Source organism: Trachurus trachurus (genome assembly GCF_905171665.1).
Source record: "Trachurus trachurus genome assembly, chromosome: 4".
NCBI lineage: Eukaryota > Metazoa > Chordata > Actinopteri > Carangiformes > Carangidae > Trachurus > Trachurus trachurus.
In genome coordinates this window covers 18,439,067-18,461,696 of record NC_139898.1, presented here as the reverse complement: position 1 = coordinate 18,461,696, position 22,630 = coordinate 18,439,067, and the positions used below count along the sequence as shown (strand labels likewise).

At 39.1% G+C, this 22,630-nt stretch overlaps 1 protein-coding gene across 1 annotated transcript; it reads right to left on the bottom strand.

Moving 5' to 3' along the window:
* Window positions 1-6,890: 6,890 nt before the first annotated feature.
* On the bottom strand, window positions 6,891-19,436 carry cth (cystathionase (cystathionine gamma-lyase)). Its single transcript, XM_083970513.1, has 12 exons — window positions 19,172-19,436; window positions 16,348-16,429; window positions 16,148-16,243; window positions 15,862-15,971; window positions 15,401-15,535; window positions 15,214-15,271; window positions 14,909-14,986; window positions 14,275-14,427; window positions 12,252-12,373; window positions 11,708-11,760; window positions 11,286-11,424; window positions 6,891-8,185 (listed from the first exon to the last, which is right to left on the bottom strand). Exons 1-12 carry the CDS (start codon window positions 19,355-19,357, stop codon window positions 8,168-8,170), a joined length of 1,230 nt encoding a protein of 409 aa, XP_083826639.1. The 5' UTR covers window positions 19,358-19,436; the 3' UTR covers window positions 6,891-8,167.
* Between the last annotated feature and the right edge of the window lie 3,194 nt (window positions 19,437-22,630).

Sequence of the window (22,630 nt, the reverse complement as noted above, 5' to 3'; positions counted from 1 at the left end):
TATCACCACAGACCAAGAATACACATAAATAAGTGAAATAGTTTAAATATACAATATTTTTTGATATTTAGATACAGGTTACATGAACACTGAGACTTGAAGATTGAGATTTTTGACCTTTCCAAAGTAACGTACAAATGACACAGTAAATCATGGAAAAGCCTTAAGCGTCCCAATACTTGATGGGCACTGTGAGAGGGACTTTTTTCTCATTTATCTTCTTTTCATCTAGTTTGGAGGATTTGCAGTCACTAGAGATGCTAAAAATAAAGTTCAGAAGTACACTTAATATATAATTGGTTTTATCTCTTGTGCTCTGTGTTTTTCATTATAATAATTACTAATGACTCACACAAGTTGACCTGCATTTATGTAATTTCATGACGTACTTTACATGAGACCTCTTGTGTTATGAAAACAAAGCTTAATACATTTTTCTTGAGCTAAATTGTCACTGGTGTCCAAGAATAATCCACAATGTTAAACAATAATCTATGTTTGCAAACCGTCTCTTCTCAGAGACACTAAGAGCCGCCTTCTTGCTCAACAAACCATTAATCATAATGTTTGTGTTAGTGGTTTCAGTGTCTGGTAAAACGCCGCTCTCTTGGCTGTGAGTCACAGTAGATCGAAAGACCGAGGGTCAGTGGGTCTGTGAGGACGGAGGGGGAGGAGGTGTGCGATGTTTTTTTTATACACACGATGATGAATTTCTAGACATGGACTTCTGGGGAAACAAATGAAACATCAGATTGTGGCAGATCCCGACTGCGGTAGGACGGAAGAAGCTGTATCTGCCCTCCCAACAACACAACACACCCACAGAGAGTGAATAATTGATACGATACCTCACCGTGACAGGGTCAGGAGCAGGGGAAACATTCCCTCCAGCTCAACTTGCCCATGCATCCCTCTCCTCCATGTTAACACTGACAAGTTGTTTCCTCACTGAGGAGTTACTTTACTTCACTCTCTGGTGCAATGCACTCCTGTTGGACCGTGTCTGAGAAAGGCAAACATGTGGCGTATTGATGAGTCTTTAGGAGCATGTGTAGATCCTATGTACCCAGCAGACGGAGTGTAATAATGAGAAACAAGAGGCAATTTTCTGCTTCATCTGTCACCGTCCATGTAAGCAGAGGACAGCACGTCACACTGTGCTGGTAGAGACGAACAGCATCCATATGTGTGCTGGCCTTCACATGGGGAAAGTTGTATCCAGCATAAACAAACAAAAATACTCTCTTGTCTTACATGAGACCTTCTCCTCTTCTAAATTACTTTACATAGTCTTTTATGGCTCCATGCTGTGCAGTTTATCAACTATTTGCCTTTTAAGTGGAAATTTGCATTTTCTTCATATTTTGTATGCTGATTTCTTGTTCCTGCGGCACCGCTACATCACGTTTCTACGAGATTGTACAGTACAGTCTGTCCAAAACAGCGTGGTGCCTTCGAGTATTTTTTTTTTCTCCGCTGTGTCCATGGACTGAATCCATTTGAACAAACTGCTTATGCTTTATTTGTAATGTGGATTTTTTTTCCCCAAGTGCATCAATATTCATGACACACACTGCAGTTTTTAAAGTGAACAAGCATGGGAGCTATTTGGTTTTTTATGGTTGATTATTCGCCAACATTTTACTGTAATTGACTTTAGTTATAGTTTAAGGTTTTTTTGGGGAAGTACTTGTTGGATGGTCTGATTAAATTACAGTTATCTGTGTCGTAAACCTATTAGCAGCTATACAATATTTTTTCATTATCCTATTAAAGTCTATTCCTGCATTCTTTGTAGTATAACTGCATAGCAACAAACTGATATGTATAGTCTGTTTTCCAGCTCTTACCAGTGTGTAGCAGGTATATTCTCAAGTTTGAGAGCATATTATTGTTTCTCATCTGTATGTGTTGTGTATTCAGAACCAGATACATTTTCTTCCATATGTTAAAAAACTTGGTGTGTCATGTTAAGCATAAAATGGAATTTTTTTATTATTATTATTATTTAAATTGTAACAGTACCACTTCTCGTAGGTTAACTGTTGCTCTCAAATTCACTCAGGAAGGTCATGCCAAAGAATTTATGAACTCTCAGCTGGATACAGACAGATGTTTCCGCCAAATGGTGCGTACATAAGCACAGTTTTATTGAATGCAGATCTGGCTTCTGTCAGCCTCACTTGTGACCTTTAGAATTCAGAGCCAGCGGTCCATGCTGCTGCCTTGATCAATATCTACTGTAGGAGGGCGGCTGCAAAGCAGGTGCATGCACTCTAACTACATTAGATTAAGCCATATATTAAAAACATAATAACTTTTCAGATTGTATCTAACACTAACAACACAAAAACATCATTTATGATTTTTTATTTTTTGCAATAATTCATAATGTCCAATTCTTTCTTTGAAAGTCTCTGATCTTTCTCATCATAAGCAGTTCTCATCATAAACAGTTTAGCGTCTCTTGTCTTGCACTCACCCAAGCTTCTCATAGAATTGATTCCCACCAAACTCAATTAATCAGCACAGTAATCACTAATTACAGTCACATTGCTTCTGGTCATGGCTGTGCACAATGTGCACTAATCCACTGTTGTCAGGTCATTTTCCAGGTACATGCTTGTGAGATTACTGGGTTCAGATAACTAACCTAACTTCTTTTGGTCTGCTATTGGACAACATCTTGACCGTAGCCTACAAACCTTCCTACAAGCCTTCAATGCTCATGTTGTCTGAGCTTCATCATCATCTTATGCTCTAGGAATGCTTTTAAATGATCTGATTCATAAATAACACAAAAACAGATTCCTCATCATCAGTCGCCATGGCTACATCTTCATGTCCAGATTTAGTGTCATCAAAACCCTTCAGAGGAAAACAGATAGGTGCTGCAGCATCATGTTACCGTGACAATGAGCTGATCTAAACAGACTTCATAAACACTCTCATGTCCCTCAGACACCATCCCACAAAAAACAATGCTTTTATAAGTAAAAATAGTTTTAAAAGGAACATAAATACCAAGAGACCAGTGTGTGAAACGAATGAATGACAGGATGTAGTAGGTGTGCATCAAGGGGTTAAATGTGCTTCTGCTAACAATAGAACATGTTCAGTAAATCTTTCGATGACCATCTCATTCATTGATTATAGTTTCTGCCCTTCAGGTGCTTTAATGGGTTTCCTCTTCTGGCCTCAACATCATTCAATTTAATGGCAGTAATGACTCAGATGACACAATCAACTAATATGAGGTATATTACAGAAATGATGAATTAATAATAAAATGACTGCCTTCATTTGTGGTTTAGTTGTATGTAAGAAAGAGTTAAAATAACTAACCACTTACAAAATCAACACCTGCTGCTGTTTCTGGTTTTCTGGGAATGGCAACAAAATTGACACCAATTCAAAATCAATACAGGACTAATCATGTTCTTTTCCTTCTCAGTGCACAGTGATTAAGAGAAGAATCATGAGTGAACCCGTCAGACGTGTAATTATCGTTTTTCCTCACACGTCACTGTCGACTGGAGCTCACAGAGGCCCTTTCACATTTCAGACCTAAAAACAGCTACACTCTTAGCAAAGTGTAGTAATCTTCACTTTTTATTTCATTTTCAAATTTGGACTCTCACGAAGGAAATGAAACGCTCATTGTGGAGTACAATGAGGATAATTCTTATTTAAACTACTTAAGAGTAATCGGTGAAGATTATGGACCCATTTTCTGTCATTTTCAGAAAAAACTGTTCAGAATGAGATTTAACTCAAGTGTTTCAAGTTTCTGCACATGTGTCAGCGCCAAGGTTGACATTTAGAGCTCAGAAACATGTGTAGTGTGGCAAACATGCAATAAAAATAAACATTAATGTGAACATCCATTACTACTTGACACAGTATATGAAATGTAATATCCAGAAGGTCAGCTACACTGGAGTCGGTTTATGTTTGGATCATTAGGTTGTCTGATTCAATCTGCTGCTATTCTTTTAATATTAAAGGCCAATACATCATTTAAACTAAAATGAAAGAAGAATTTACTCCATCAATCATGTCTACACAACATAACATACTATAACCAGATCTGTGCTGTGATTATGACTCCAGTTATTCTTCATTGTGGCTCTTATGGACACTGGTGCATAATCAACCATGAAACAGGTTTATTTACCTTGTTATATAACCACTGTTGTTTGCACGGGCAATGAAACCCAATGTGTACACGTTATATTGTTGCTGTTTAAATCACAGGTCTCTTCGTTCTCATGAGGCAAAACAGTTTACTCAATCAAATACAGATTAACTTAATCAAAGCAGCAACTCAGAGCTATATTGATATTGATATTCTACCATTCTGGTTGAGTGGCCAAAAATACAAGATACATTTTACGGAGAGACCAGGGGCCATATTTATCAAGTGTCTGACATTTTGAATTTAGTCCTGCTCTCAAATCTAAGAATAAAAGCTATATATCAACTTTCTCAAGTCTTAGAATAATTCCTACTCCCCCAGGCGGATGACACTGAGGAGGGAGCGGGGGGACGTTCTGGCTTTGTTTGATGACCAGCAGTTGATCAAACAATATCGTTTGGACAGAGCAGGTATCATCCTTGTCACAGATTTAATAAAGAACATCATCTCACCAACAATATAACACTGAATTAATACATTGGATAGATAAGGAATATTTATTTTTGATTCATTCCCAGTGTGTATATTTTGTAGATTATTGTCAAAATACGGTTGAATATGCACTCCCATTGGCCATTTAACTATTCACTGCCATATTTCTATGATAAGGATTCCATTCAGCGATTGGGTGTATAATCTATGATAACTTTGGAAGTGACGTCATCTAAAATTCCATTTACGGCGCATACTAGGCTACTGTCGTTAACTCAGTTCTCAGCCCGACACTTGAGATTCAGTCCTACACTTCGCTAAAAGTGTGAGTAAGACACTTGATAACTAACTTTTAAGTGCAGCTTTCAGCAAAGATTTTTTTTTCTCTCATAAGTCAACTCCATGTATTTTTTTCTGTTCAATATCTTGATTTTTCATATAACAAGAACAGTTAAAATAAAAAATAAAAAAGATAAATACAAATATAAAGCAATAGGCTGGAGACACATGGATGGAAGGTTATGCCATGTGTTACACAAATAAAGAAGTATACAGTTTCTGTTCCTTCACATATACAGCATGTCATTAGCCAAATATAGCCTACATAAACACAAACCAGCAGACAGCCACAAAAACAAACTGTCTTAGACAAAAACAACAATAACAACAAGAACAACGGGAGATGGAGAGGAGTACAGAGGTGAACTATGCAGGTTATTTACCTTATGTTTCATTTTTACCTTCAATTATCAACTTCGGACCAATATTGTGATGTTAGATAAATGACCTACATGATCAGAGCCTCGGACCCGGTGTCACAGCTCTGGTCTCGGTGGCACTGGGAGTCTGCGACACAAATGTGAATTTTGCATGAAGACTGGAAACGGGTAAACATGTTTAACCTTGTTTGTTTATGTACAAACTACACTTTATTGTTTTACAGGCACTTGTGTAACCACAACTCCAGGGTTAGCCATCACAGGTTTGAAGTTAAAAAATCTACTAAGTGTTATCTGTCTCCTAAACAGCAGTAGATTACACCACAGCTGCACTGACCACTCTTTGATCTTTCAGTCATACAAAGCTCACAAACAGGACCATGCTGTTTGTAGTTAATGTCACTTCACAGGATTTCTGGGAACTCACCTCCATATTTCAAACTGTTGCCTCTTGCTTTTGTTTTATTTATTTTTTTGAGGTTGCAGACACTGACACATAGTGTTGCCCTCTGATCTCCAAACCGTTATCTCCAGATTTGTGCTGGTGAATGTCATTGTTGACTTCAGACGTGATGGGGTGCAGACGGCCTCCAACTAATGCAAGTGGGTGGTTTCTGTTTTTACTATGATGCAACAGAATGAAAGCATGCGATGGGAGTCACAACAGCCACTTGATGTTTATATTGAAGACTTCTGCTTCCGATTTTTTGTTTAAACTGATGATGATAGCACACATTATTTCCCGGAGGGTGTAATTTTGTTGTCACATCTGTAAAATAAACACAGAAAAAAAATCCCACGTTGCTATTAGATAACTACTCATGTTTCCATTCAGTGGTGTTGGGCTCTTTTTTTTTTACCCTTGTCTAAGATCCATCTGATAGAGATGTGCTCTCCAAATAACTCTGGGAGACTGAAAGGAACTGACAAACACTAAAAACCTGAGCTGAATGATGAAATGATGTTTTCTGGGGAGAATAACCACACACTCAGTGTTGAGGTCCCACTGCACAAGTCAAGGCTGGGAATGTTGAGAGCTGAATTTCAAACACCTCGGCACAGTCTCTGTTCTCACTTAAGCCTTGAGCCACTTCTCTTGAATCTGGACAACCTAACTGGACAAGCCAGGCTTCATTTACATACTGTGAGGCAGTGAGACGGTTGCTAAACCAACACATTAGCAAATTTAAATTGCTTTTTTGAGAACTTTGAGAGTTAATAGGGATTGGGCAAAACCTGAACAGCTTATGTAGATACTCCTCAGAGATATAAAATTCATTACATGGTCGTAGGTAACAAGAAATTAAAGTTCCAGTGAACCTCGATCTCCTTATGGAAATGTTTTTGATGGTTTGGTCATTAGGTTGGTAACTAGCTCATTTGATCCATCAGCTAATACCCCAGCGTGTGGCCCACCATTACCCCAGGCTAAATTGAATGTGACATGCCAAGACGCTACGGTCGTCGACTCTAAACTCACAATTAAACCACTTTGGTTTGTCTGACGGGACGGTCGAGAAGAATTGAGAGACGCACAGGCGTAAACTGCAAACTAATTTTAATGGATGTGTCGGTTACATAAATGACAGTCATTTGTGTTGAGTAGACTTGAGCAGTGATGTGGGGGGGGGGGGGGACAGGAGGAGGGAGTGCCTGAGTAAAACATTTTCTTTGCACAGATACAAACCATGTGAAACCAGGACCTGGAAGAGTTTTTTTTTATTTAGCCTTCGTCATTGGCTTTAAATGCTTTGACTTGAGTTTAAACACACACATAAAGTTTATCAAACATTGTTCTGAGAAACACTTCTGCAAATACTTTTCGCTGTTATTTAAAAACCTTCAATTCTGTCACTGTTGGGAAAACCTTCTCCAAATACGGCATGTTCGAACTAAACACCGCCTTATTTATTGGCAAAAATCCTGATTAGTCTCAAACTTGACGAATACAGTTTCCCTCCTGTCCTTCACCAGACATACACACTTTAAGCATAATATTAACTTCTAGTCAAATAAAACTGCCACCCAGTTTATACTTTTGCTTATGCAACAAAATGAGCACATTCCTATTCACACTCTTAAGTAAATATCATTTGTTCTTCTTGGTGTGATAATGTTCATCTAAAGCATCTCAAGAGCTTCTATGATCACTGGACAGCCAATCAGAAAACACATCTGACTTTGAACAGCAGGTGGCAGCAATAGCGTTGTCTGAATTTGCTTAGCTCGACTAATGAGAACATCTACATGCTTTACAAAGCAAACTATGCCAGTTAGAATTAGAAAATATAGCAAATTAATAATACAAATTACAGCTGCAGATGCACCAAGAACAGTGATAAAAAACTTTACTTTTAGAGGCTGGTCTGTGCCTCAAAATTAGGGAGCAGCCTGAAGAACATCGCTTTCGAAGCAAGTTTAAACAAAATATTGCATTTGGTCGTTTTCTGCAAAAACCGTTACTGTGTCAGTGTTGATTGAATAGGACTTCACCACATTGCTGCCTCCAAATTAAAACAAGACACATACAAACATAAAAACATGCAAAACCAGCTGAAGATAAATAATATTACAACTGATGTTTCTGTAAAATGGGCATTAAAACGATTCTCAGTTAATTATTCAGAGAAAGTATGATTTGTATTTTTTTTTTTTTTTTTTTTTTTCTTAAAGAACAGTTTGTTCCCCGGTGTCATTTGTGCCCTGGACTGAGGTACCATTTGTCGATCTGCAGTGATTTTAAAACCTCAGGTACCTCCGGTCTTCATCCTGACTTTGAATGAATCACCCTCAGCCTTGAGGACGCCCTGAAGACATTTCATTTCTTCTTTGGATGCTATTAAAAAGAAGAACAGGAAAAGAAATTGACCAGTGCAATCAATACTTGGTACAGTCGACATCCAGGAAACATCAGACAGACATGAGGCTACAGTTAATAACATGCTCGAATTTTCCTGAGATGAGGCATTTTCTTGGAGCGGAGGAAAAGAGGCACCATCCAAATATTTGTTTGTACTCTCTGTGCCTGATGAGCTGCGGCAGGAAGCCAGAATATCTGCCACAAAAGTCAAGCAAACGGGCCCACCACAGAGAAAACCGGTCAATTTAAAAAAAAAACACACAGACTAAAACATTTTGCAGAGTACGTCTTATGAAGACAAGTTCCAAATGATTGATCAGCAGTCTCATTTGTGACTCAAACTAACCCCGAGATGAGAACACATATCCGGGAATTTAACTGCCTGCCCCAATCTGACCTGACATCCCTTCCAATTAAATGCTTCACCCATCAGAGGTGCCTTTTCCCAGGACCACAGACAGTCATTAGATATATTTGTCTCCATCTAATTTCCATTTGCTACAGATGGGCAGCAGAGGGATTCAGAGATGTCGTCTGAATCCTGAGGAGAGGAGGCGCAGGCCAACATGCAGGATGTGGCTGAATGAGGCGGCACATAGGGTTTTAGGAAATTCAAATTCTCTAGTGATAGAGATGCAATCGCTAGGTGGGAATTTAAAGCGATTCATGCAAAAGCAGCACACTAGGGCTCAGTTAATAAATATTTAATGTGATTAAATCTCAACCAAATCTGGTCTTCATGTGCTAAATTGATTTTAACTGAGCTGTTGCATCCTAGGAGCGTCATTAGTTTTTAGCACTTCTCCCGTCTTAACACTCCCGTGCATACACCACGGACATGGAGAACAAAGGTTTGATCAAAATCATCTGTCTTTGATCAGCTGCCATGCCGGGGCAGAAAGACGCACAAAGGTGCAATAAAACCTCAGAGGCCGACATTGTAAGCTGTTCAAGTGGAGAGAGATGTGATAAAAATGCAGATGCCTTTACCAGCCACGGCAGATCTGAGGGGGTAACGGTGCACGGCGCTGCACAGAGGTGAGAAAAGCCAAAGCTGAGCAAGGAATTTGAAAGAGGATTCAGAGAACTCGCCGGTACTTCTGATGAGCCGTGCAATGGCCTCATAAGCAGAAATACTTTGAATTTTCCACAACATTCAGCTGATAAATCACTGTCAAGTATTTTTAGCCGAAAATATGAGCGTTTGTGTGAATCTGTAAACATTTTCTGAACTTTTATAGCCTGAAAACAAAGAAGAGCGGATTTGGAGATGACATATAAACCATTTAGGCTGTCAGGGATTTGCTGAGCATGTGCAAATGGAGGAATATTCCCATTGGGCTGCACTGAGAGGGGCATGCCTCAGACTGCTGCACACATAAAAAAAAAAACCTATCAGCAAGAAATATGGTGGGTACATGAGATGTGTGGATTCAAAGTGCACAGCATGAAGACCACTGCACACTTAACTCAATCCTGGTCTGCAACCCTTCCTGGCCTGGCTCTCTCTAAATGCTCCCAAGATAATAACCAAACCATGTCCTCTGATTTGTCTTCATTTTGCCTGATGAGCCTTATTTGGGAATGTGCAGGTCAAACGCGTAGTTTATGGGCTGTGGGAAATTATTCCTGATGATGAAAGTGAATAAGCCGCAACTTACGTGTTCACAACTCCAAATGGGGACAAATTCTTGGATGTAATTCAAAATATGTTCCCTGGAAACTTGATTGCACCTTTCAGTATTTTCAAAAATGTTGGCTACAAGTAACAAGCTGCACAGCACTGTACTGTACATCAGTTTAGATATAACCTTGTAAGTGTATGCAGAGCGTTATTTACATTTACATACATATCCATAATGGCTTTGAGTAAGGCCTAAAATATGCTTATCTGTGTAGTGACTTAGGTTGTGTAGGCTTTCAACTATTTATTTTTTTATTTTTTGGACATGCCTTGCACCACAGTGCATTACAGTGATTAAATGGAAGCTGGTGCCTGCAACATTTACAATTTAGATACAGGTGTGATGTTGATTGTGAAGAGCATGCTGATGTAATTTTCCATCTTGTGGATATGAAAGGAAACCAACTGGTGCTCGAAATGATAAAAACAAAACAAATTTGAATTCCTATGATACAGATACAGCAGCATGACTTGCAAAGTCAGTTAGGTCTGATATTAAGTAAAGGTGATTGTACTCAGAACACTAAAACAAACAAAACTTCTTGTCCCCTGCGCACTCTTTTGTTACTGCTCCCTCACCCCTAGACTCAAGGGGGGTCGTAACACCTGTATAAATAAAATATTTTATCAGCAGCATGGAGGAATTCAAAGAAGCTCAGCATCTGTTCACAGATGTGCAACATGTGAGAAATAGTAGAAATGCTAGACATCTGCTTTTTTTTTTACTTTGTTCTCAGAATAACGACCAAATCGTACCTTATAAATTCAATATTTACAACTTACAAAAACAAAACAAAACCGTCTCACCTCTGTATCAAGCATGAATCATAGGCAACTTAAACCCTCACAAACCTTCAGCCTCATAAAGTGGTGCTTTCAACACTCACACCTTAACTTTACACCTTAAAGCAGATCATTTATCCTCACCTGGTTAGAGGAATAAACGCATCATTAAAACCCAGGACTCCAAGCAGGTCTCATACAGTATTAACTGCTACTGAAAACAGGACCTTACACCCATCTGAGTCATCATGGTTCTGCAGGTCATTTCATATCATTTAAAACTGGGAGCGAAATTTGTGTTTTCCCTGTCAATCTATGCACAAATTATTAGTGTGGTATAAATATGCCTAACACTTTCATACCAGTTATCTCAAGGAAATTTAAATCGATCGCAACTGGACTTGGTTATTTGTCTAGGAAGACGTTTCAGCTCTCAGCCAAGAGGCTTATACCAGTTGTTTCCCTCTCTGACGACAGGTGGGGACAAACACTGTTGTAGCTGTGCATACCGGTAATTCCTGTCTTCTGCAAACTTATACTTTGACTGATAAGAAACTGTTCTGGTTTCAAGAGATTTCCAGTTCTCCTTGTTGGATACTTGATACTTACAGCAGCATCGAGGGCCTGCTCCAGGTCTTCAATGATGTCAGCCTCATCCTCCAGTCCCACTGAGAGCCGGATCAGTGTGTCACTGATCCCCAGGATCTTCCTCTCCGCCTCTGGCACTGATGCATGGGTCATAATCGCCCTATATAATGATAGAGGACAGAGACACCTATATATGAGCCCAGTAGAGAAAAGCATCCCGATGCTTCCACAGAGAGCAGAACAGAGAGCTCATAATGGCACTAAAGTGTCTCAATTAAAGTCAATTTGTGAGAGTGGGATGCAGATTTCTTGTTGATCTCTGCTGCCCCCTTGTGGTGCTAATTGCTACAATACAACTCACAGTCCAGAAAATACATATTTCAGTACTGTTACACATACAAAAGACTGTACAGTACAAAAAGGATTGATTTAGAAATACTTACGGATGTTCTGCTAAACTTTCATAACCACCAAGACTCTCAGCTATGGCAAACATCTGTAATAAGAAAACATAGGATTTAAGAAAAGCATAAAAGGGACATAAATAATGTGTGCAACATGTGAGAAATGGTAGAAACCAAAAATACAAGGTAAGTAACCAACTACAGGAATTGTCTACACTTGCTGTCAGTTTGTGGTTCGGATCCATTTCAAAACACAAAGGACGACACAAGTCTTTCTAGTCAAAAAAAATGTGGTCTTGATGTGACAACACAAGCCACTTATGAATCAGTAAAGCTGTTCCACAGTGGATACATTTACAGACAGTGGAAATCCTTAAAAACATTCTTTGAGTACAGAGTTTTATTTCAGTCACTATATCCACAAAACCTTTTCATGAGTGGCAGGTGGGGCTGAAGTGTTTTGTTAGAGCATTTAAAGTAGTTTTTCCCTGTCATGTCAGTCTGGGAATTTGATCCATCCATACTTGATAAATACAAAAACAAGAAGACCAGATTAAGATTTTTTTTTTAAAGTGAAAATTACTTTAAGGCTACTGAGGAAGGCGGAGGCGTGCTCAAGTTTCCCCTTAATGTAGAACGTGATCATCCCCGGGCAGCCGGTGCATTGTCTCTTCATCACTTCATGTTGGGGGTGAGAGGGCAAGCCTGGATAAACGAAGTGGGAAAACACGAAAAACCAGGTGAGTGAAGTGGATTAAGCCTGTAATTACAACCAGTGTTGGGGGAGTGAGTTACTTTCAAAATAACAGCTTTGCAAGCTACCAATTATTTCACACTGGGAGAAGTTCAAATACAGCGAAGCTACCCAGGGAGAAATCAAGTTTAATTAACTTACATTGCCTAGAAAAGATACTTTAAACTACTGTAGTTTGTAAGTAAAAGGACTTTCTTTTTCATCCCCCAAAATCAAATGACATAGTTATACTCCAAAGTGCTGCAACAACAATTGGCCATGGTGATTCTTGATTCACGAGGTTTATCTCTCATGACGCATTGAACAACACTTCTCTTGGCTTTCGCACATACACTTCCCAAAAGTCAAGCAGGGGCATGAATTCACAGGAGGACTTTTTGTCTGGACCGAGACACACAGCTGTAAGCAACAGAGCACATGTCGATGAGAGGGGGAGGGGGAGTGTGTCTGTGCACTTGTTGTATTCTCTGCTTGGTATTGTGTGTTTTTAAAACTAATTACGAAGCTGAAGCTGATCTCTTTCATCAGAGAGGTTTTTAATACCCACACTGGTTTAACAACACCCTCTTTGACAGATGACAGGTGTGTCTACAGTCGTGGTTCTCAAACCTTTTCTGTCACTCTCCACTTTGGACAAGGGGGGATTTTTCAGGGGTTAGTTAGTTATCAACTAGAGGTCTATATGAAAACAAAAACTAGTGAGGAAAAAAAACAGAACACAGTTTAGAAAAACTAGAAAATAATTCCTTTGACCACTGACCACAGTTGGCCACACACTTGTCTCTATTCTCAACCAGTGGGGCCGCACTCAACACTTTGAGAATCACGGGTGTACAGTGTGTGTGCGTGTGTGTGTTGTGTGTGTGTATGCTCTAGAAAACATCACAGCAGTGAAAGGGGAAAATATTTGGGTATTATGTTCATACCAATGCCAATCAGAGGTGGAGCTGATAAATACCCATGTATACTGAGTCATTTGAGTCGAATATGAATGTCAGCTGACCCTTTTCAATTGCTGACAAAAGCCCAATGCTAGCAAGTCTTAGTGGGTTTATAACCAGCTGGCTTTACAGTAGAGAAGGATATATAAATAGGAAAATTAAAAGATAAAATCCAAAAATCATTCCTGTTACACAACTATAAAAAATGGCAAAAAGATTGACACCTTAATCACTATTTGGACATCAGAATGTAGCTCAACTACCAGCGAGCTACTGCAAAATGTAGCTAAACTTTAAGTTTAATTACATGTAATTCTTTGAAAGTGTGTGCAAGGGATCATTTACTTCAAACACGCTAGGGGAGCTTTATTCTAATCCCAGAGTGTTTGCTGCTCTGGTTCAGTGCTATTCAAAATAGTTGTAGGCAATGGAGATAATGACAACCCAAACTGCAAGGGGTGATGAGATGAAGACTGTTGGTTAATTGCTATAAAGCACTGGGTCGATTGGCATTGAGAGCCAGCAGTTGTGAATGACTAACATAGCTAGCATTGCAAGAGGAAAGACGAGATCCTTCACAGTCTGTTCAAACATTTTCTTCAGTTATTTGTTGTTATGGTCGTTAAAGAGTGAGTTCAACCAGTTTAAGCAAAGTGGGTAATGAATAATATGGATGGATGGGTCATGATGTTGATCTTAGAAGAATAATCCAATAGTGTGAAACTAATTTTCAATAGTATTTTTTTGAGATGCTAATCCCTTATAAGAAGATATCAAATTGTTCTGTCATGTGAGAACATGCGAGAGAAGCCTCTCTTATGTCAGATGATAGTAACAATAGGCAAGTCTCAACACTATGCTGGTATTTTCCAACTGGTGCCAACTGAGGGTCTTAAATCAAATGTATTAACCTGGGAAGATGACACGCTCCACCCGGGGATCAGCCTCGAGAAACTTGGCAGCAGCCATTGCGTTCTTGAAGTGGCGCTCCATCCGTATGTGTAGTGTCTTCAGTCCACGGTTACACAGGAAGCAGTCAAAGGGAGACGGCACACCACCCAGTGCTGTATCATGGCAAGAGCACATGGTAGAAAAAGAGGTTATGAACAAAGCCTCCCAAAACCATCAGATCAGGCAAACAAGAAAAGCATAAACAAACACTTCTTACTGAGGAGGTTTTAAACTGGTCCTGAACTTTGCCCTCCGGAGCATGTTCGGCTCGTTTAATGAGTAAATGTGGGTCAGGTAGGAACAACCAGTCCACCAAAAACTGAGTGTGGCAAACCAGGACAATAGGCAGAAGTACTTTTCATGGTCTCAGACTCATTATATGCCCATAAATAACACACATGCTTGATAAAACTGCCACCAGCAAGTATTTGATCTGTGTCTTGATAAATGACTTAAACTATTTATCAACCAATGACATTTTGTGTTTTATCGTCTATCAGCAGACTAACCAGTTCATGGAACAATGGCATTATGCAGAGATTATTCACCTAAAAAGGAGAATCATGTAGAACAATATGTTGTTTCTCTGCTCACCATTTTGCAGAAACCTGAGTCGCTCATGCAGGTCGTCCCGGTTCATTGAAACCAGACCCATTACAACATCACTGTGACCTGTAAAATAATACCAGAAATAAAAGAAAGGAGGACATTAGAAGAGGAACACACACATTTTGTGGAAGAACAATCATGTCCATGTTTTAGCATCAACTGAGTGTCTGTAATTGTTATTTATCATTGAAAAGACCTGGTGTCTTTGTAAATGTACTGATCTTTTGGTGTAGAATCACATTTTAATGAAAATGTTCCAGCAGTCAAATTGTAAAATGTGCATCACTTACCATTCATGTATTTGGTGGCGGAGTACATGCAAATATCAGCTCCCAAAGCCAAGGGGCGCTACAGGTGCACAAGACAAACACCAGAGTTAATCATTTAGCCGTTTGCTTCCACATGAACTGGGATTTGATTGCAGGAAATGCTGCTTCAAAATCAAAAGGCCATGAAGTGCACGTCTGTCGCTCTCACCTGGAAATAGGCAGACATGAAGGTGTTGTCCACGACCACCACTATGTCCTTGTCGTGCTCGTGAACCAGTTCAGAACAGGCCTTGATGTCTACGACTTTCATCGTAGGGTTGGTGGGCGTCTCGATCCACACCAGCTGCAAGGCGAGCAGAGAGAGGCTGCCATTAGCCGCACATTCAGGAGCATGACTACAGTTGTGAAAGGCTAAGATACAGTTCAGCTTGTCTGGTGGTGCAATTTACAGTCGATACAAATTGCACAAAGTGCTGATTCACAATGACTGTTTCAAGTTTGAGGAAGTGACACACCCAGTGATGCCACATCCTAGTAAAACTGGACCTGAACAAACAGCTTTAAGGACTTTGTGTTAAATACCATGTGTGGTAAGATATTACAATAACAGTTAATCTGTTGGTGGAATGGCTGAACTTGCTGCAGACAAACAACAGTTCTTTGACTCACTTTTGTGTTGGCCTTCAGTGCAGCCTTGAGCAGCTCTGGTTTTGTGCAGTCAGCGAACGACACCTCCAGACCGAGCGGACCGGCAATTTTCTGGAAGTAGCGATTTGTTCCTTGCAATAGAGAGAGTGAAACTAGGGTCAACACTTCCACAAATAACCCCATTTGCGGTTAAAGCCAACTCATAGCACAGTTTCACTTTTCAGACCAACTATCATTTTGTACAAGTGAGGCGTATAGTGAAAATGGTGTTTGACGCAAGTGACTGATCTTCAGCGTGGTGTCTCACCTCCGTACACGTCGTCCATGCAGACGATCCCATCACCTGCTTTGAGCATGTGAGTGATGGTCACTGTGGCCGCCAGTCCAGAGGCAAGAGCAAGGCCTGTAGGGAAACAGAAGCACAGAAACCATCAAGACTAAAAGAAATCCTCTTCATGTCATCTTGTAACATATTAGATACCATGATTAACAAACAGTCTCACTTACTGTACTTGGCTCCATCCAGAGCTGCCACTGCCTTCTCAAGGCAGTTTCTTGTAGGGTTTCCACTCCGACTATATTCAAACCCCTACATGAAACAAATAATCAGAACATTTCAGTCACCAGAAACAACATTCATAATTATCATGTATTTAAACAAGTGTGTGTCAATAATTTTAGGTTTAAAGTAACTAAATGACTGCATGATGACTTGTTTATCACTGTTAAAAACCATAGTTAAGAAGCAGGTAGCAGGATTTAAGCGCTTTTAACAGTGAAGCTGTATTGGCTTTCCACCACCATAAATATGTGTATGCATACAAAACCTTACCTCACCCAGTAATTTAGCGCTTTACTGCTGAATTAAGTGAGTTGTTATGTATGTTTGTTGGTACAAAAAACAGAAAAACATTCTGGTTTAATGAATGTAGAAAATGTAGCCCAAGTTAGGAGTATGTTGTGTCTACAAGAGGAATATTCATAGTTTTTACCAAAAAGGGAGACTTCTAATGGATGCTCATGACTGAGCTTATGTGCAGTAAAAACTGAGAGGGCTTTTTTCCCCACACTATCCCACACACAGGATAATTAAAACAAGACAAGTTTGGACAAAAGACACAAAGACTGGAGGCTGTGGCCATTGGCAATAAAAGGAACCTGAATGGCCTTGACCACAGGATTTTTGTAGTGTGACTCCCTGTGAACAAAGCCACCTGAAAACAAGCAGTTGTAAAGCAGAGGGCAGATAAGCTTCAGTTTAGTGTTATTGTTTGAAAATTAACTTTTGTTTGAGAGTTGCAACACACATCACTGAACTTTCTACATGTCAGTCTCTGTGACTTCGGACAAACCTTTTTTTATTGTGGGAGTTAAGGGGTTGGAAAACAAGGCGAAGAGGTTATGAGGTCTGCAAGAGCAGTAGGTTTGGGTGTTTGGAATTTGATTTAGGATGTTGTTTTTGTCATTAATGCTGTACATATTCTGTGAGGTTTAGGTTTTACAACTAGGAAACATCATAGGGACAATTATTGCTATTCTAATTGTGTCTTTATGTGAAAATCAACATTAAAACTTAAATGACCTCTGCTGCCATTGCAGTTACAATGAAACTACCAGACTTGTTATTTGTAATCCAGAGTATAATCATTGACAGAGACAAATGGCAGGTGGAGCAGTTATCCTTGCCTGCAGCAAAGATGCCCACTGTGCTATCTGTACTACAGAGAGGATATGATAGTTGGGTGGGGGTGGGGGTGAATATTTATCCAACACAGGCTGGATTCCCAGACATGGCCTCAGGGTCAATTCCATGCCAAGAGAACAAAACAAAGTTAAACTGTCACTCTCAAAATAAATTAACCTGTTGCAAAGGTGTTTATGGATGACTCACTGTGGTGTTTAACAGGTGATTTAACTTGTAATGGGAATTTACATACACACACTGTGTCTGTGACTGATTATTACACACATACACTCTATTATTTCATTCATTTGTGTGCATATTTATTATTTACAGATTATTTGTGTAGTTTTTCCCAATTCTGTGCAATCGAAAAAGAGGACCTTGCTCTGCTCTGCTCTGCTCATATGAGGTTGTATTTTAAAGCTGCACTAACTAACCAGATGTAGCCTATGCAGAATTAGAGTAGGTTTCTGTTATTCTATTTTCTTATAGAAGATCACTGAAACATTGACACTGCATTTACTTTTGACTGACATGCAAACGTAAATACCAGCCATTAAATGTAGCTCTATGTAGGGGTTAAAAAAAATTGGGGTAAACATTTCAGTGTTTGCTCAAGAAATTAGCTAATTGTTATTTTTCTTTGTGTGTGCCTGGATGACAAGTACACTTAATCCAGTACTGTACCTGAACCCTTTTTTTTTAGTCACTTGTTCTTTATCCTTGAGTATTTCCACTTTATGCAACTTACAGTGCAGGAGGAAAACATCTCTTTAACCTCAGCACATTTGCCTGACAGCTGCTTCTAATTATTTTATTATTTTTATTTATTTCAAATGAAAAGGCTAATTATTGAACATTTCAAACTACGACCAGATGTTGAAAACACAACCCACAACTCCTTGCAAGGAAGCAGCGTGCTCCCCATGCTCGTGTTTCATCTGTCTAGTGTTTGTTAGGTTTCCACCGGCAGCATGACCCCTCTTTAGTCTCACGTGGTTTCACTTCAACAGCTTGAGACTCGTTTCTTTTGAAAGACGAAGCACACGAGAGATTTGTGTAGAGGTGCTTTGTTTTTCCCTCATTTCCCCCACGAATCACATCACATACGGTAGATATTTACATTCATTTATCTTGTGGCTTTTTAGAGCTGCCCCACTCCCTACAGTATGTTGTTGTCTGAAGTAGCCCATTCAACTGTAAATACACAATGAAACGGAACTGTTATAAGAATATGAAACACTTTTGCATAATATTAATAATCAAAATGTGTACGATATGATGATTAATCAGTCACATAGGGGAACTATTTTTCTTACTTCCTGTAGGATGTATGTGAAAAGCTGCTGATGTAAGTTACTTAACACAATACTTGTAAATGGTTATTGCTGTTGCCACCATTGTCTGCCTATGTAAAGCTATATCAATTGGTGGGCAACAGAATCACTTCTGATCGATTTGGTCATTGATCAAGTGAACAGATGTTATTAAGACATGTCCATCGGGGGCGTTATCTAGGCTATAACTTTACCGGCTCTCATTGAATCATATTCAAACACTAAATCCGACCACCGGAACCCCGACCACCCCTCCCCTCCCCTCTCTCACCACCTGTCTTGAATAGCTAAGTCACATCGGGCTACTTACGGCGTGGTTTCCTGGTCCGTGCTGCTTGAACGTGGTAGAAAGGGAAATCGGCGGCACTACAGCCATTGACTTCCATTGCTCCGGCTCCTGCCCGATGTGAATGGCCTCAGTGGCGAAGGATTTAAAGGCGGTGCGGAAACCGGCGAACACGTCGCTCTGCTCGTCTCGACTCTGCTTCGGATCCATGGTAGACGTGAACCGCAGTGAACCCGGGATGAGTATGCATTACCGTTGCATGGTAAAGGCAGAAACCATTTAACGGAGCCGTGCGCTGCGGTTGTCCCCCTCAGCCAATCAGCGCCCATCAACAAGAAGCGACTGGCGCTGATTGGCTGCTCACCAGGGGCGTAGAACCCACGTGACGCAGCACGTTGTTTGCGTTCTTGTGTGCATTACGTGTGTGCTATTACTGATGCAACATTTCCTGTTGTTTGAGCCAGGGAGGGATTACTTTTTTTCTTAAATGTTCACTCGTTTCAACACACATTTTATCCTCCAGACTTATCCTCAAACATAGTTTAAATAGACACAATTATTCCATGAAAGCCCAGCAAACATTATGTAATGTTACTCTTTTTAATCTATTATATCAGATCAACAGTTGCTGTGACAAAAACAATTTGGGTTAACAAACTTAACTGTCAAAATGCAAATTAATATCCACTCAATTTATAACTTCATTTCTAGAGTAGCCCACTTGTTTGTTTCTAGGGAAATAAAAACGTTTTCCCCAGTGCTCTCTAGATGGTTCATCCAACCACACCAAACACCTACTTAGTTTCCAACCACCAACAGAACAGTTGAATTTTACATTAAATTCTGTGCATTTTTGGTTCCTGGTACCACACACACACATACCCACAGACAATAAGTTAAACTGTTGTTTCCATCATTGGGCCATAGGGGGAGGAAGTGCTCTGTATTGATTGAGTGTATATGACACTGGGAGTTTTCTCTCATCCAAATACAAGTTTGAAGTGTCTGCAATCAAACAGTGTTTGTACATTTGGATTTTTTCTATTTTGCTTAAAATATGTTAACATCATTTACAAATAATCAAAATAGCTATGTCAATTATTCTTCTGTTGATAATCAAAACCAATGTATCAACTGATTGTATACAGTCAGAGATTAGACTGAAGTAAAAACATGGACTGAACCTATACTCGAATATGCACTCTAATGTGTAATTTTATGTAATTGGAAGCTAAAGAATAGAAAAATGTACATTCTTCATGTCTGCACTTTTGATCAAATGTGTCATTCTCTTTCTCAGTAAGGTATATTGTCACACAATACGTCTATTGTCGCAACATACACATGGCCTTGAACGTTGAACAGATCTCCTAACAATCAAAAATGTGGAACTAAACAAACTAGTTGTGATAAATGTTACATATTTCAATAAAGTTCAACTAGCTCACTTTTCATTTGGGCTTTTACAGACATCTTAATTTGCATTTTTATTGTCTTGCTTTTTCTTGTGGTTAAAAAAAGAGTCACAAGCACTGTTCCATGTGACATTTTGATGGTTTAATACACATATTTTGACGGGCAGAAAATGATAAAAAGTTAACTAAAACTAAAATGTTTATCTTGTTTGATGATACCCTGAAGTCCACTATGGGGACTGGAAAAAAATGTCCATCTGTGCATATGGGGCTGCTGCTGCTTTGACCTCGTGGAGCAATGCGATCAGAGAATGGACATCCACATCTAAAGGGTAGGTGCCAATCGATTTAAAATACAGGTGAGTCCAAAATGTGTGGTTGCAATAGGCTACAGTACAACAAACATATATTACAGGGTTAGGGCTTAAGTACATTTACTTTTTTTTAAGTACTTTGGTGAGCTTTTATATATTTACCATATTTTTGTAAGACTTACTTTATTCATTACATTGCAGAGGGTGGTTTTTTTTTTTCAACAAAAATTCACATTTTTTCCCTCATTTATCCTCTGCTAATCATACTTAGCATATATACTTTAATTTGGCATGTAAATGTAAGGCTTTTGCAGGGTATTATCTTTGATATACTTATAAGTCCAGTGACTGAAGTACCAGTCACTGGTCTGGCACTTCAGGCTAGAGAAGGATCAGGATACTGAGCTAATTCTAATGAACTCATTAAACAGGATTCATTGTTTGAGATTTATAGGTACAATGTACAACCAAAACAGCCAGCTGCAACAGTGAAATACTTGCACATTAATGTTTTCGTGTACAGTTTAATAATTTGCTAAATAATCCAATGAAGTCAGGCATGTCTGGGTGGGCTGGGGTGGGCATTGCCCACCCAGAGGCATCATCTGCTCATCCAATGAAGAACCACCTCACAGCTATTTTATTCTGAGTGTTCATAGTTTTCTGTAATTTTGTCATTGTTTTTCAAAAAATGCCTCGCTTTCCTATTGGCCATTTCGTTTAGGTGTGGGTGTACGTCAGTGCTCCTCCTTTACATTATCGCCAAGCCCCGGCAATTCTTCACACATGCGGTACAGACACGGTTTAGTTGCAAGACCTGTTTGTCGCTACCTGCTCTCGGCAATCAAATTAAAACTGTCTCAGGTCCTTACAAATTGTATTAGTAGTTTTGTATAGTTTCACAGTTGAGTTTGCATGATTTGCAAGCTGCATTTTCCTTTAAACACACATCTCCCAACCCCCCAACAATTTTGTTGTTGCCCACCCACATAATTCAAATGCCAACTGAAAGTTGACATTTGGATTATGTGGTCCACTTTTTCCACTTTGAGTATTTACTTTTGATACTTTGCTGACAATGGAGAGAATAATGTCCAGATCCTTTATGTAAAGTAATAACACACATGAACATGAATCACAAGTAAATGTTTCTTATCCATTATTTTACTAAAACAAAACTACAGATGCATTATCAAACCAGGGATAAAAATAAAGTGAATTTACATTATGACAAGTAATAGCAACCTGCTCATTATGCAGTGTCACCCCTTTAAGATTATGTATATTATGATTTTTGAAGCAGCCTATTGCTGCTTACCTGTTTTTCTTACTGTTAGGTAAGGCAGTAAATACAACACTTTATTAAATTATCTCATGTAAAACCATGACCAAAATGCACTAAGTATAGCTTCTAGCTGTGAAATAGATTTAGTAGCTTAAAAAGTAGGCTATAATACTTACCTCAGAAATACTGAGAAATTAGTATGAAATGGCTTTAAATGAAAATGATAGCAGGTAGACAATAGCCTATTCTAGTGTGCTTTTATGTATGATAGAGTCAATCATTGATTTTTGTTCATCAGGTGAACAGTGTTCTGCAGTGAAAACGTTAGTTCATAGATGGCATATGTCTTCTGTGTGAGCATGCGTTATTTTATTGAATTTTATAGATTTTAAAATATAATGGTTTTCTTTGTTTATAATTATTTCATGTTTATATGCTATATATCTGTCTCCATATAGCCTATATTATT